The sequence below is a fragment of the Desmodus rotundus genome, chromosome 11 (genome assembly GCF_022682495.2).
Source record: "Desmodus rotundus isolate HL8 chromosome 11, HLdesRot8A.1, whole genome shotgun sequence".
Classification (NCBI taxonomy): Eukaryota; Metazoa; Chordata; class Mammalia; order Chiroptera; family Phyllostomidae; genus Desmodus; species Desmodus rotundus.
Window position 1 is genome coordinate 4,484,361 of NC_071397.1, and position 14,902 is coordinate 4,499,262.

Here is a 14,902-nt window from a genome sequence, read left to right on the forward strand (position 1 = left end):
TGCTGTATATCCGAGTTTATTTCAGCAGTTCCCTGGTGATGAATTTTAGGTTGTTTCCAGTCCTTTTCTACAACGGGCAATGCTGTAATAAATATCCTTTTATGTCATCATTTTATATCGTGCATCGCCTGTACGGCAAGTGACTAAGGTGAAACTGCTGAGCAAACCTTTTGCATTTTAAATGTTGGTAGATTTCACGACATTTCCTTTCATGGAAGACATACCAGGTTATGTTCTTACCGATGATGAAAGTCGGTAAGAAAGTGTTTTCCTACATCCTTTACACAGCAAGTTATTTATTTATTTATTTATTTATTTATTAAGTTTTACTAATTGGATAACTACTGTTAGATCTAGGCAGACCTAGGAGGAATGAAAATCACCAGGCGAGAAAATGACACTGTGCAAAGCTGCCTGCGGACCCTCCCCAGGAAAAACAGATGAAGATTATTAGGGTCTGGGGTCGGCCTATTCAACATAAAAAGATGCAGCGTTCACCCAGCAACCAGCTCTGGCCAATCAGACTCGGATACCCCAACTGCAGGTTTTTGTGCTTAAAAACCCTGATCTAAGAACAGCCGAGCAAATCCCAACCTCCCTCAGTTGGCTCCACTTTCCCTCTTATTCCCGCTAATAAACCCTGCTCTCCTTAGCTCGCTGCATCCGTCCGCTTTCTTGAGTGACTCCCACCTAACAACTACATTGTAGTTTTATTTTTTATTTCTTTTATTACAAGTCAAGATAAACATTTTTTCATGTTTTTAAAGAATTGATATTTTTTCTTTTTCTTTTTAAAATTTTATTTATTTATTTTTAGAGAGAGGGGGAGGGAGGGAGAAAGAGAGACAAACATCAGTGTGTGGTTGTCTCTCACACACCACCTACCAGCAACCTGGCCTGCAACCCAGGCATGTGCCCTGACTGGAAATTGAACCAGCGACCCTTTGGTTTGCAGGCCGGCACTCAATCCACTTGGCTGGTGGGCCAGACCAGCCAAAGACAACTGATAGTTTTTCTGCATGAATTTTTTTGTCTATTCATACATGATGCCAATTTCTCATGATGCATTACTGGTTTTTCACTGATCTATAGGAACTTGTCATAGGAATTCCTATTTTCTGTGACATGAATTTTCTTTGCAGTTTCTTTGCCTTTTGATTTGTCAATAGTGACTTTTTGTTATTTAGTTGTTTTATTTTTTTATTTATAAATTTCCATATAGTCAAATGTCTCAATCTTTTCTTTTATGGCTTCTAATGCTCTGTGATATGCCCAGAAAGGATGCGCCTGCTCCGAGATTATTTAGAAATTACCCCATGGTTCCTTATGGCATTTGTTTAAATACAGCAAAAGTAGAGAGAATAGGATGAGCCAGTGGTTCCCCACCAACTTCAACAGTAATCAAAACTGGGCTGGGCCAGTATTATTTCATCATGCCCCATTCATTCCTCCATCCCTCAATTATTTTAAAGTAAATCCCAAATGATTTAATTGTATAATTTTAAAAAAATATGTATTTATTTATTTTTAGAGAGAGGGGAAAGAGAAAGAGAAGGAGAGAAACATCAATATGCTGTTGCCACTTGCACGCCCCCAACTGGGGACCTGGTCTGCAACCCAGGCATGTGCCCTGACTAGGAATCGAACCAGCGACCCTTTGGTTTGCAGGCCGGTGCTCAGTCCACTGAGCCACACCAGCAAGAGCTAATTGTATAATTTTTTAATGCTTACATTTTTGACCCATATGAAATTATTTGAGAGTTAAAGTTCCAACTTTTTTTTTTTGCATATACATAACCCATTCTCCCAATGGTTTATTGAGTAAACCATCTTTTTCACTGATTTGAAATGCTACCTGTATTATAAAATATATTCCCATTATATATTTAAGTTTATTCCTGTCTATTTTTTATTCTGTCACATTGATGCATCCATTTATATTCCCGCTTCAGTACCACACTGTTCTGATAGTTGTGGCTCTACAATGTATTTTGGTGTTAGGCTGGACTATTCTCTAAAAGATCATTTAGAGGTAAGCCTCCCCTGGTGTTCCAGGACACTGCCTGAGAGTGAGCCCCTGAGGTAGGGCACGGTGTGCAGTGTCACAGCCAGCGTTAGTCATAACTATGTCTATCAACACCCTGGCTGGGATAAGGCATGGCATCACCATGGCAACCAGAGAGTAGGGTCCAATTTCTGGCTTTGCCATTGAAGGCCGGGTGACCTTGGGCAGGCCACCTCACCCTTTGGAGCCTCTGCTTAGAAGGACTTCCCTCCCGGCTGCAGCATTCTCCAGTTCCAGGATTCTAGGGCAAGGGGGCCTCGGGAAAACCATACAGAATTGTGAAAGGATGAGCAGTGGCCACTTCTGCAGGAAGTCTCAGAAATTAACACAGGAGATTGGCTCGCCGGGGAACGGAAGAATGATTAAGCAAGAGACAAGACTGTTAACAGTTCCAGAGCTGGTGGGCTTCTGAACGGGCAGGTCCAGGAGAACGGGCTGCAGGCACGGCTGGAGTCTTTGAGAGGTGGGAGCTCCCCTGGGTTGCAATGCTTGATTTCTTTGGAGAGAGGAGGATGGGGGAGGCAGCCGTGGCCCCCACGCAGCTCCTAGGACAAGGGTGCAAAGGGCCAAGTTCTCTTTTCTTGTGAATTTGGGGCTCTCTGCATGGTCTAACGGAGGGCACCGAGGCAGGAGACTTGGGTGCTTTACCTGCCCTTACATGGTCATGTGACCTCGGGTAAGTCACCTGGCCTCTCGGAGCCTCCCTTGGTCATCAGGTTAGTGCAGGTAGAGAGGTGGGTAAACTGAAACGAGGTCAGAGGGGGCTCCCCTCAGACCCCTCAGCTCAGATGATTGGGGTTGTGTGACTCCCACTATTATGAGCAGTTATTGAAGTAAGTGGGTTGAGAGCCAACCAGTCCCTTCCCCCTTTGCTGAGAGAAGGGTGGGACTGGGAGAGGCCCTGTGGCACCTGCAGATGCTGTGCTGAGATTCTGCCACTGTCCCCAGCCTGTCCTTACACAGCTCTCCCCTTCCTGACTGAGAGCCCAAGGTGTCTGCCGCAGGGAGCTGACTCCTATGGATGCCTGGGAGCGGGATTCATTTGCTCTTGTTTGGCTTCAAACTTTGTATGACTTCTCGGGCAAGGAATGTGAGGAGGAGTCGTGCTCAGGGGTGTGCGTGCGATGAGGGGCTGTGCCCGGTGAAGGTGTGGGGTGGCGGTGATCTAGGAAGGGGAAGGTATAGGGTGGGGGGTGCTGACGGAGGGTGCTTCTCATTTACCAATGCCTCCTGAAACGAGGCTGTGGAGGTGCATCCCAGCACCTTCCCGAAAGGGACATTAAGAATGTCCTGTGTCCTGGAACGTGGCCACAGGGAATGTATTTCAGGATTCCAATCTCCTTCTGGAGCCTGACGGACACAGCACTGGGGCCCCCACATCACAGTAGACTCTTCCCCCAACTTACCATTCGAGAAGCTTCCGTAATGGAATCTTATCTTGCCGCCTTGCGTGTGTTATCTCCACCAACGGAAGTGCATGTGAGACTTAGTTTTCCAAGTCTCACCACCCCAAGTAAAGCCCACCCCCTGCCCTGCCCCGTGCAGCCCTGCCCCACCCAGGCCTGCCGTGGTGGCGTCTGGGACACACAGACAGGCCTTCTGCTGCCGAGAAGCTGCCTCTGCAGGAAGTGGTCTTGGGTGACGGCCATCCCATGACCAACGCTTTCTGCTACTGACGTCCCCGAGGCTGGGAGCTTCCCTCCCTCGGTTTCCTTACCTGTCAAGTAGGGATAAATCACATCTGTCCGGGAGCCAGCTTTTACGAGGCTCAAATGGAATGTCACCCTCACCCACGTGGTCACCACCATTGTCACTGCCACCTTTACCAGCCGTCCCTGTATGCTGGGCACAGCTGTGAGTGCTTTTCACGTGGACTGTAGGCTCAGCCAGTGTTGGCAGAGGAAAGACAGACGCGAGGCACTGCTCCAGGCATTTGGGTTGGAGCTCAGCTCCTGACTCCCAGGACGCTTCTATTTCAGTGAGAGGAGATGGGCATTTTACACAGTAACAGAGAAAGAGCACTACGGCGTGCCTTGCTCTAGTGCTAAGAGGAAGTAAAGCCAGAATGGGGGGGCAGCAACTCAACTTTAATTTTGTCACCCCTGTGTGGTAAACACCGCACTTCCACGTGCCAGTGTGGAAACTGAGGTACGAGGAAGCTAAGTGACTTGCCCAAGGCCACACAGTTAGCACGCGGCACGACTGGGAGAGGCAGAGTAGACTTCAAAGCCCTGGGAGCAGAAGCCACCTCCTTTCTCGGGCCTCCTTGCCCACGCCTGTGGGTCGAGAGTCGGGGGTGAACCGCCGTGGGGAAGGGGCACGGATTCCTAAGGGCAGCGCCTGCACGCCTGCTTGCCCCTCCGCCGGCCTTCAGCTGCGCTCCGTGAACGCTTGCCACGTAAATGCGCGCCAGGTCTTGGGGGGCACTGGGCAGAAGGCGGCCTTCTCAGAAGAGGCGTGCTTGTAGCTGCTCTGTGGGTGGGGGGAGCCCTGATTTGTCGCATCTGCCAGCTTGCATGGACTGCGTATTCCTGCAGTGGCTCAGGCGAGCCCCTGAGTGAGGAAGGGAGGAGACTGGTCCAGTGCACCGCAGCTGGTTCACGTCTGTGATGGGGAAGCCTCCCCGGGAGCAGACTTTGAAGGCCCCGAGAGTGACAGGCAAAGAGACAGACGGATGGAGAGACAAAACAGACAGGAAAAGGCAGAGACTACTTCACTCTCAAGTTTGGGGGCCTCGCCAGGGGGAGGAATTGCTTCTTTCAAGTCCTATACCTTCTGTGTGAGGGAATTTGCCCAAGGCGAGGCTGGACCAGCGGCTCGAGGCCCCTGGAGTGAACCCATCATCCCTGAGGCAGAGCTCCCTGACCCTTCCACTCAGCCTGTCTGTTGCGTTTGTCCCGAAGAGAGAAAGCCCAGAGCGGGTATCTTGTTCTGTTGCCTCAATTCCTTTGCGCATGCTGTCCACCACTTCCAAACCCCACCCGCCTCCTTTAGAGCTTGACTCAAGTCCCACGGCCCACAGGAGGCTGCCTGACTGTGTGCACACGAAGCCCCTCCCAGCCCACACAGTTCTGTGAACCCCAGACTTAGTCCCCCCAGGGCAGGCCCCCGACTACCCCTTCCACACTCCAGCCTCCCTTTGTCCTGCCTGGGGGCCTCACCTAGACAAAGCCTTATCCATCAAAATCCTTGTTAATTGACTGGCTGACCTAAGACCTTCAGTGACAGATGGAAGGAGCCTGGTTCATGAATTGGACAACCCTTACCTTGAGTACCTACTATGTGCCACAGAGCTGGAAACAATGTGAACCAAGGTGCACAGTGACATCCATAGGGGAGCCCAGGGCATTATGGAGCCACAGACAACGGGGTGCTGAACCCTACTTGAAGTTCAGGGTGGATGCAGGGAAAGCTTCTTGGAGGAGGCAGACTCTCAGCTGAGGAGGAAGAGGTGTCAGCTAGGTGAGGGGATAAGAAAGTCAGGAGGTTGGGGCAAAGGGAGCAAGGGAAGGAGGAACCTGGCCTCCTAGGAGTGGGGAGTGGTTGAGAAGTCTGCTGTGGGCTGCGAGGGGTGGGGTTGGGGAGGGGAGGATGGGCACATCCCACAAGGCCACCAGTGGGGGAGCTCCTGACCCTTGTGGGTGTATGGAAAAGGTAAAGAAATGGTGTTGAGAAGGAAAAAAAGCTGGAGGTGAAGTGAAGCTGAGAGAGGGAGGAGGTCACTGTGGAGGGATCCCCTCCCAGAAGGTGAGGCGTGAGGAAATGAGCTGGAGGGGCAGCAGGAGAGATGACGTACAAGGTGCTTCCGGTCTTCAGACAGCGAGACCCTAGATGAACCTGAACAGAAGCTACCCTGCACTGGGGGCTCTTTTCTATAACAGCCAGAGGAGGCGGGACGGTCGACGTGAGACCTGAGGAAGGCCAGGGCACGTGGGTAGCTCAGGGAAGAGCATTACAGGCAGAGGGAACAGAAAGGCCAAAGGCCCTGGGCAGGGTGCGCTGGAGGCCATGAGGTCAGAGAGGCCAGCAGGGGTCCAGTCAGGCAGGGATGCATCACCCAAGGTGGGTTTTCTCCAGGGGTAATGGGGAGCCATGGGAAGGATTTCAGCAGGCAGCAACTATATGGCAGCCTAGTGCCCCTCACTATTCTTGATCTCCAGGACAAAGCAGCATGGAGACTGGACAGAGAGTGACCCGAAAAGGCCGGAAACTGGGCTCCAGCCGCCGCCGGCAGATCCGAGAGCCCGCCGATGGCCAGGATACCCCTGCAGCTCCAGAGCCAGAGTCCGAGTCCTGGTCCTCCCAGGCAGCTGCAGAACTACAGAGCTTCTTCCAGGCCTGTGGGGCCAAGGAGAGGGGATTTGTCACCCGCAAGGACCTGGAGGTGAGTCGAAGACCACGTCCCCTCCCTGAATCCCTTTTCAAGATTTGCCATCCTGGGAACACAGGGCTTGCCTGCTCTGTCCTCCTTTTCCCATCTAAACTTGTTCTCAGAAAAGGCTAGGAATTTGTTTATACTAATGTGTAAATGGCTGATAAGGCTTCATCTGTTACCCTCTTTCAGAAACATTTACATTAAAAAAAAAAAAGTCTATATATTGCCCTGGCTGGTGTGGCTCAGTGGATTGAGTGCTGGCCTGAGAACCAAAGGTCGCCAGTCTGATTCCCAGTTGGGGCACATGCCTGGGTTTTGGGCCAGATCCCCAGTTGGGGGCATGTGAGTGGCAATCACACATTGATGTTTCTCTCCCTCTCTTTCTCCCTCCCTTCCCCTCTCTTTATAAATAAATAAATAAATACAATCTTTAAAACTATAGATAGATAGATGGGTAGATTTGAGAGAGAGGAAGGGAGAGAGAGAGAAATAGCGATGTGAGAGAGCAACATTGATCGGTTGCCACCCATACATGCTCCGACTGGGGATTGAACCCCCAACCTAGGCTTGTGCCCTGACCAGGTATTGAACCCATGACTTTTCAGTGTATAGGATGCTGCTCCAACCAACAGAGTCACACTGGCCAGGGAAGAAACATTTATATTTTAACAGAGGAAAGGACTTTAAACCAAAGAAGTAACTTGCAGATGATATAACTGTAGGCCCCCTGAACAGGGAAGTTTACCTTGGGAAGCAGTCAGAGGTCTGGAAATCAGACCATGTCGATGCCTGTAAGCTTGAATGAAACGTAAGATCAGCCACGTTATGTGTCCCAGTAAGGAGTCTTAGGCTGTGGCCTAGATCAGACCGACTGGTTTTTCTTTGGTTTTTCCTCGTTCTCTGCAAAGGGCCTTATGTGGGTTGCTAGAGTCTCACCGGGCCTGCTGTCTCCTTCTGATACTGCTTCATGCTCCAGATTTTGTCCTTCTCCCCGCAAAACTGACCTTTCCTATAATCCAGCCTCAGGGCCACAACAAGGTATGAATGGTTAATATTAAAATATAATTTTCAAAAGGGTTAAAAAAAGAGTTTCAAGTAAATATAAAATCAGCACTTATCAAAGGTCTTCCTTAACTGTTATCTATTATTATTAATTATTGTTATTAATTAATGAGGGTACCAGTAAGATGTTATGATGGGTTTAAAGAACATTTTAGCCCTGGCTGGTGTGGCTCAGTTGGTTGGACCATCATCCTGTACACCAAAAAGTTTGTGGGTTCGATTCCCAGTCAGGGCACATACAGAGTTGGAGGTTTGACCCCAGCTGGGGCATGAATAAGAATGCAGCCATTTGATGTTCTCTCTCACATTGATGTTTTTCTCTCTCTCCCTCTCCCCCTTCTTCTCTCTATAAAAGCAACGAAAAAAATGTCACTGGGTGAGGATTAAACAAATGAAAAGAAAGAAAGAAAGAACATTTGAGAAACTAGGAATTTTATGGGCAATTTGACAGAAGAGCGTTATGTTAAGATTGCTTAGTTCAATTTTAAAAATGACTCATGTCCAACACACCATAAATCTTTGGGGTTATCTGTTCTGCTAGGAAGAAATCATTCTCATCTCTCCAGGACAAACATCTGCAAGTTAACAAAGTACCTTCAGTAAGTCTGGGATTTTTAATTTAAGGTAAACAATGAGATGAACTAAGTGCATTTTTCTAGTCTGTACAGTGCTTGAAAGGACATGCTGTCTACCTTATTGCCAAGTTTCAGACTTTAAAAATCTCTGTTATTTGCTCTGCCGTCTTGAGTGACCATCTCTCTAGTCTGCCTGGGACGGGAAGGGCATCTGGGATGTGGCACTGTCAGTGCTAAAGCTGGCCACCCTACGTCTATCCCAAGACCAGGAAACCAACCCAACACTCTCTTCCCACCAGCTTTTACCTGCAGTCCCTATAAATGCAAGAGACTTCCTTTCTTCTTCAGGTTCCCATTTTCTAAGGTCACTCCTCTGTCTAGAAGTGGCCTTTCTTGTCATCCGGTTCCTAGGAGGGTTTTGCAGGTGTTGTCCCTATGTTCCTTACAGAGGACTTGCCACACCTGATTGAATGAGAATCATTCTCCAATGTGATACTACGGTTACACAATTGATTTATCTAGCTGTATCTCAGCAAAAAGGAGGACAGATTCTTACTGACCCCGTGTCAATGACTACTCTGCCCTGGAAAGTAAGGAGATTTGGTAAAAGTATTGGTTTCTGAATCAGGATGGGGTCAGTGAGATTCAGATACCATTTAATATATTTAATTTCAGTTTACCCAAGCTGTAATCTACTAAACTGAAGGTTAGAGACAGCTCAAGAAGACAGAGAAAGAACTTTCTCATAGATCCACAAAAACAAAACAACAAAAATAATACCAACTATATTCCCAACGCAGAACGACAACTAGGTATCCTTGAGACATTCATTCAGTTCCATGGAATTATTTCTTGTTCTGTTGGATCTTGGGTGAGCTGGCTGCTTCTGGAATCAAAAGAGTCCTAGAAATTGTCAGCCCACCAGCTCAGTCTGAGGGGTGGTTAATGTCAGCTCGGTCTCCTGTCCCGAAGGGAAGCACCCATAGTTCAGAGAACCTGGTGTGGTCCTTTTCCACAGGCTTTGAGTCTGTCCTTGGTGGAAGATACAAACCATGGCCTGCAGCTTTTAACAGAGTCTTCAGGCAAAGCAGGATCTTATTTAGTAATGAGATTAAAAGGCTGTGGTTATTAGTGAGAGTAACTAGTAAGATCAGAGTGGAAGAGAGTCAAGTTCTCCACTGGGGAACCACACGTAACTATTTCATAAGGGTTTGACCAGAGTTTCCCCTGAAGATAAGGACATATTATGGACAGCAAAGGCTTTGGGACCCCTTCATGGCCATCCCATAAAGCATGCAACTTCTGAAATAGTTCTATTAATAGCATTTTACCTATGTAAAGTTAGCCTAAGAAAGGAATTCCGGCCAAGATGGAAGCATAGGTAGACACACTGTGCCTCTTCACACAACCAAAAGAAGGACAACAACAATTTAAAAACAAAAAACAACCAGAACTGACAGAAAATCGAACTGTATGGAAGTCTGACAACCAAGGAGATAAAGAAGACACACTCACCCAGACCAGTAGGAAGGGCTGAGACGGGCAGCCAGGCAGAGATGACTTGCAGCAAGGCGGTGGCTGGCAGACCCAGCGAGGTGGTGGATTGTGGAGCGGGGTGGGCAAGGCTGCAGCTGACAGTGAGGCAGCAGCTGGTGAGCCCGGCCACAGACCAAGCAACCCAGGGCTCCAGCGTGGGGAAATAAAGCCTCAAACCTCTGACTAAAAACACCTGTGGGGGTTGAGGCAGCAGCAAGGGAAACTCCCAGTCTCACAGGAGAGTTTGTTGGAGAGACCCACAGGGGCCTAGAGCGTGCACAAGCCCACCCACCTAGGAAGCAGCACCAGAAGGGCCCAATTTGCTTGTGGGTAGCAGAGGGAGTGACTGAAATCTGGCAGAGAGCAGAGCAAACATCATTGCTCCCTCTTGGACCCCTCCCCCACATACAGCGTCACAGCGCAGTGACCAGCGTTACCCCGCCTTGCTGAACACCTAAGGCTCTGCCCCTTTACGTAACAGGTGCGACAAGACAAAAAAAAAAAAAAAAAGGCCCAAATGAAAAAACAGATCAAAGCTCCAGAAAAAATACAACTAAGCAACAAAGAGATAGCCAACCTATCAGATGCACAGTTCAAAACACTGATAATCAGGATGCTCACAGAATTGGTTAAATTTGGTCCCAAATTAGATGAAAAAATGAAGGCTATGCTAAGAGAAACAAAGGAAAATGTACGGGGAACCAATAGTGATGGGAAGGAAACTGGAACTCAGATCAACGGTGTGGACCAGAAGGAAGAAAGAAACATCCAACCAGAAAAGAATGAAGAAACAAGAATTCAAAAACATGAGGAGAGGCTTAGGAACCTTCAGGACATCTTTAAACTTTCCAACATCTGAATGATAGGGGTACCAGAAGGAGAAGAGGAAGAGCACGAAATTAAAAGCTTATTTGAACAAATAGTGAAGGAGAACTTCCCGAATCTGGTGAAGGAAGTAGACTTCCAGGAAGTCCAGGAAGCTCAGAGAGTCCCAAAGAAGCTGGACCCAAGGAGGAACACACCAAGACGCATCATAATTACATTATCCAAGATTAAAAATAAGGAGAGAATCTTAGAAGCACCAAGAGAAAAGGACACAGTTACCTACAAAGGAAGTCCCATAAGACTGTCAGCTGATTTCTCAAAAGAGACCTTACAGGCAAGAAGAGGCTGGAAAGAAGTATTCCAAGTCATGAAAGGCAAGGACCTATATCCAAGGTTACTCTATCCAGCAAAGCTATCATTTAGAATGGAAGGGCAGATAAAGTGCTTCCCAGATGAGGTCAAGTTAAAGGAGTTCATCATCACCAAGCCCTTATTATATGAAATGTTAAAGGGATTTATCTAAGAAAAAGAAGGTAAAAAATATGAACAGTAAAAATGACAGCAAACTCACAGTTATTAACAACCACACCTAAAACAAAAACAAGAGCAAACTAAGCAAACAACTAGAACAGGAACGGAACCACAGAAATGGAGATCACATGGAGGGTTATCAACAGGAGAGAGGGGGAAAGGTACAGAGAATAAGTAGCATAAATGGTAGGTAGAAAATAGACACGAGGAGGTAAGAATAGTATAGGAAATGTAAAAGTCAAAGAACTTATATGTATGACCCATGGACATGAACTAAAGGAGGGGAATGTGGGAGGGAGCGGGTGTGCAGGGAGGAGGGGAGTGAAGGGGGGAAAATGGGACAACTGTAATAGCATAATCAATAAAACACATAAAAAAATACATAAAGTTAGCCTAGGAAAGGCTGAGTTGACAGTTCTTCCTATGATGTTCTTCTTTTTTGCATCCAAGCCATATTTAATATCAGATCTTGCTACAGGTTAAAGCCTCAGTTTTAATTTTCTTCTACATGTAACAAATATTACACTATTTTTCTTTATTGATAATGATCAACTTGTTGAAGCAGGTGTTAAACACAACTGTATTAAGTAACCTCAGTGAACTTAAAAAAAATATTTTTAAATATACGTACACACCACATCTTTATCCATTCATCCATCGGTGGCCATTTAGGTCATTTCTGCGTCTTGGCTGTCGTACGCGATGCTGTGGTGAACATGGGAGGGCGTGCATCTTTTCACATTAGTGTTTTCATTTTTTTCAGGTAAATACCCAGGTGTGAAATTGCTGGATCATACAGCAGTTTTATTTTTAATTGTTTTGAGGAACCTCTGTACTGTTTTCCACAGTGGCTGCACCAATTCGTATTCCCACCACAAGTGCACAGGGGTTCCCTTCTCTCGTGTCCTCTCCAACACTCGGTATTTCTTGCCCATGATGCTCTTATAATAGTGGTGAAGTATTTAACGAATATAGAGAAAGATGTCCTGAAGGGTCCCCCCCTTAAATTTACTATCTGATATTGGAAAGAGCAATTAGAGAAATTTGGCCACTCAATTAAGATAGGATCCTGGGAGCCTGAGAAATAGTACTTGCTTACCTATTTAATCAAAATGACAATAAAATACAATATTTTGAAGTGAACATAGAAGGAGTAACACAATTGCAAGGGTATTTAATTCTTTCATAAGAGAGGTACCTTGTATTTTTTTCTTTTGGAAAAAATTAGAACATGAGAAAGCCAAAACATAGAGAGATTTATTCTGTTGAGAAATGGGATCCATTTTCTGAGCAATTTACACAGAAGATTAATAGTAACCTCTTTCTGACCCTTGTTAAGAGCTCTAAAACCAATTTATCACTTCAATAAAGATGGAGCCCAACTCTAGTTCTGCATTAATATAACACAGGGCAGTCAACATTTCACAAGTGTTGCTTGCAATTTAGTTTCAAACCCATCAAAACTGAGACAAATGTGGCAAAATGTCAACATATTTCATAGCTTATTTCCAGACTCAGGTATTCTAAATCAAGACAAATAAGATTTCCTCTCAGCAAACCCTTTACAACTCTCTACACCCATTCAGGCTTTGCCTTTTATATTTTTTCATGTTCTGGAACAATCAGACACTTCAAGACAAAACCACTTCCTTTGTCCCTTGGAAAGCAAAACCACAGCCCGTTTTCCTTGCAGACACATTGGATTTCTCCTGTCATTACGCCTAGCATCTCAAACACCTGGAGTGACTATAACTTTTAACCAAAGTCATTAACCTCCATTTCACAGAATGAACCGTGGGGTAAATAACTGAGAACTATCTGTCTTAAGAAGCATTTCAGTAGCCAAGCAAAGCGCACAAGTGCACCATAACATGACTTTCTATAGTGGTACATATCCCTTGTACAACTTTTAAAAAATTGTGATGAAAAATACCCAACATAAAACTTACCACTGAACCACTTTTATGTGTAGTGGTATTAAATAATTCACATTGTTGTACCACCATCCCCACTATCCCATCCGGAACCTCTTCATCTTCCCCAGCTGAAGCTCTGCGCCCATTAAACAATGACTCCCGTCCTCCTACCTCCCCAATTCTACCTTCTGTCTCTATGATTTGACTACTGTAGGTCCCTCAGATAAGTGGGATCATCCAGGACAGTATCTGTCTTTCTGTGGCTGGCTCATTTCACTAAGCATAACGTTCTCAAGGTTCATCCATGTTGGAGCGTATGTCAGAAGTTCCTTCCTTTTTAAAGGCTGAATAATATTTCATTGTGTGTATCTACCACATTTCATGGATTTGAGTTGCTTCCTTCTTTTAGCTATTGTGACTACTGTTGCTATGAACATGAGTGTACAAATATCTCCTGGGGTTCTGCTTTCCCTTGCACAATTATTGAAAGTGCCCCAAATGGATTTACTCATTAACATGACCCAAAGATATAGGTGCTCTCCAGCACGTAAAAGCAAGAAGCAAAAAGATATAACCCTAAAATTATGCTTAGCATTTATAATTTCAGTGTTATGTTTTTCTTAATTAACTTAATATTAATTCAGGTTTTTCAAGTTGCTAAAGACCTTCAAAATTGTGTTTAAAGTGACATGCTACAAAATATAAGAACTGTTAGTATAAAATTTGTTAGAATAATGAATCAATTCAGTTGAATACAAACTTAAATTTCTATAATCTGAAACATTATATACAGATAGTGTTGGCATATTTGACCAATAAGACAAAATAAGAAGTGTAGGACATTCAGATTAACTAGTTTCTTTACAAAAAATGAACCCAGATGTTATAAAAATTAAAATGTATACTTATATTATACTTTTTAAAAACTTATATTTTGTTGATCATGCTATTGCAGTTGTCCTGATTTTTCCCTCTTTGACCTCTTTACCCAGCACCCCCCACTCCCTCCGGCAATCCCCATGCCATTGTTCATGTCCATGGGTCATGCATGTAAGTTCTTTGGCTACTCCACTTCCTATTCTGTAGCTACCTATTTGTACTTCTTAATCCCCTCACCTTTCACCCATACCCCCACAAGCCCCTCCCATCTGGCAACCATCAAAATGCTCTCTGTATCCATGATTCTGTCTCTGTTCTTCTGTGCTTAGTTTGCTTTTTAGATTCAATCGTTGAAAGATAGGTGTTTATTGCCATTTTATAGTTCATAGTTTTGAACTTCTTCTTTTTCTTAGATAAGTCCCTTTAACATTTCATATAATATTGGTTTGGTGATGATGAACTCCTTTAGTTTTACTTTGTCTGGGGAGCTCTATTTCTTCCCCTCAATTCTAAATGATAGCTTCACTGGATAGAGTAATCTTGGCTGTAGGTCCCTGCTTTTCATGACTTTGAATATTTCTTGCCAATCCCTTTTAGCCTGCAGTTTCTTTTGAGAAATCAGCTGACAGTCTTATGGGAACTCCCCTGTAAGCAACTAACTGCTTTCCTCTTGCTGCTTTTAAGATTCTCTCTTTATCTTTCACCTTTGGCATTTTAATTATGATGTGCCTTGGAGTGGGCCTCTTTGAGTACATCTTGTTTGGGACTCTGTGCTTCCTGGATTTGTATGTCTATTTCCTTCACCAAATTAGGGGAGTTTTCTTTCATTATTTTTCAAATAGATTTCCAATTTCTTGCTCTTTCTCTTTTCTTTCTGGCACCCCCATGATGCAAATGTTGCACCTCTTGAAGTTGTCCCAGAAGCTGCTTATGATATCCTTGTTTTGTTTTGTTTTTTTAAGATTTTATTTATTTATTTTTAGAGAGAGGGGAAGGGAAGGAGAAAGAGGAGAGAAACATCAATGTGTGGTTGCCTCTTGTACGGCCGCTACTGGGGACCTGGCCTGTAACCCAGGCATGTGCCCTGATTGGGAATTGAACCGGTGACCATTTGGTTTGCAGCCCACGCTCAGTCCAT

General features: G+C 45.4%; 1 protein-coding gene across 1 annotated transcript in view; it reads left to right on the forward strand.

Annotated features, from left to right (window-relative positions):
* Window positions 1-2,491: 2,491 nt before the first annotated feature.
* The window catches only part of RAB44 (RAB44, member RAS oncogene family), a 33,096-nt gene continuing 20,685 nt past the window's right edge, over window positions 2,492-14,902 (forward strand). The window contains exons 1-2 of the mRNA XM_024557625.3: window positions 2,492-2,528; window positions 6,226-6,449. Of these exons, the coding sequence (XP_024413393.2) occupies window positions 6,237-6,449 (213 nt within the window). The 5' untranslated portion in view covers window positions 2,492-2,528; window positions 6,226-6,236. The remainder of the gene's footprint in view (window positions 2,529-6,225; window positions 6,450-14,902) is intronic.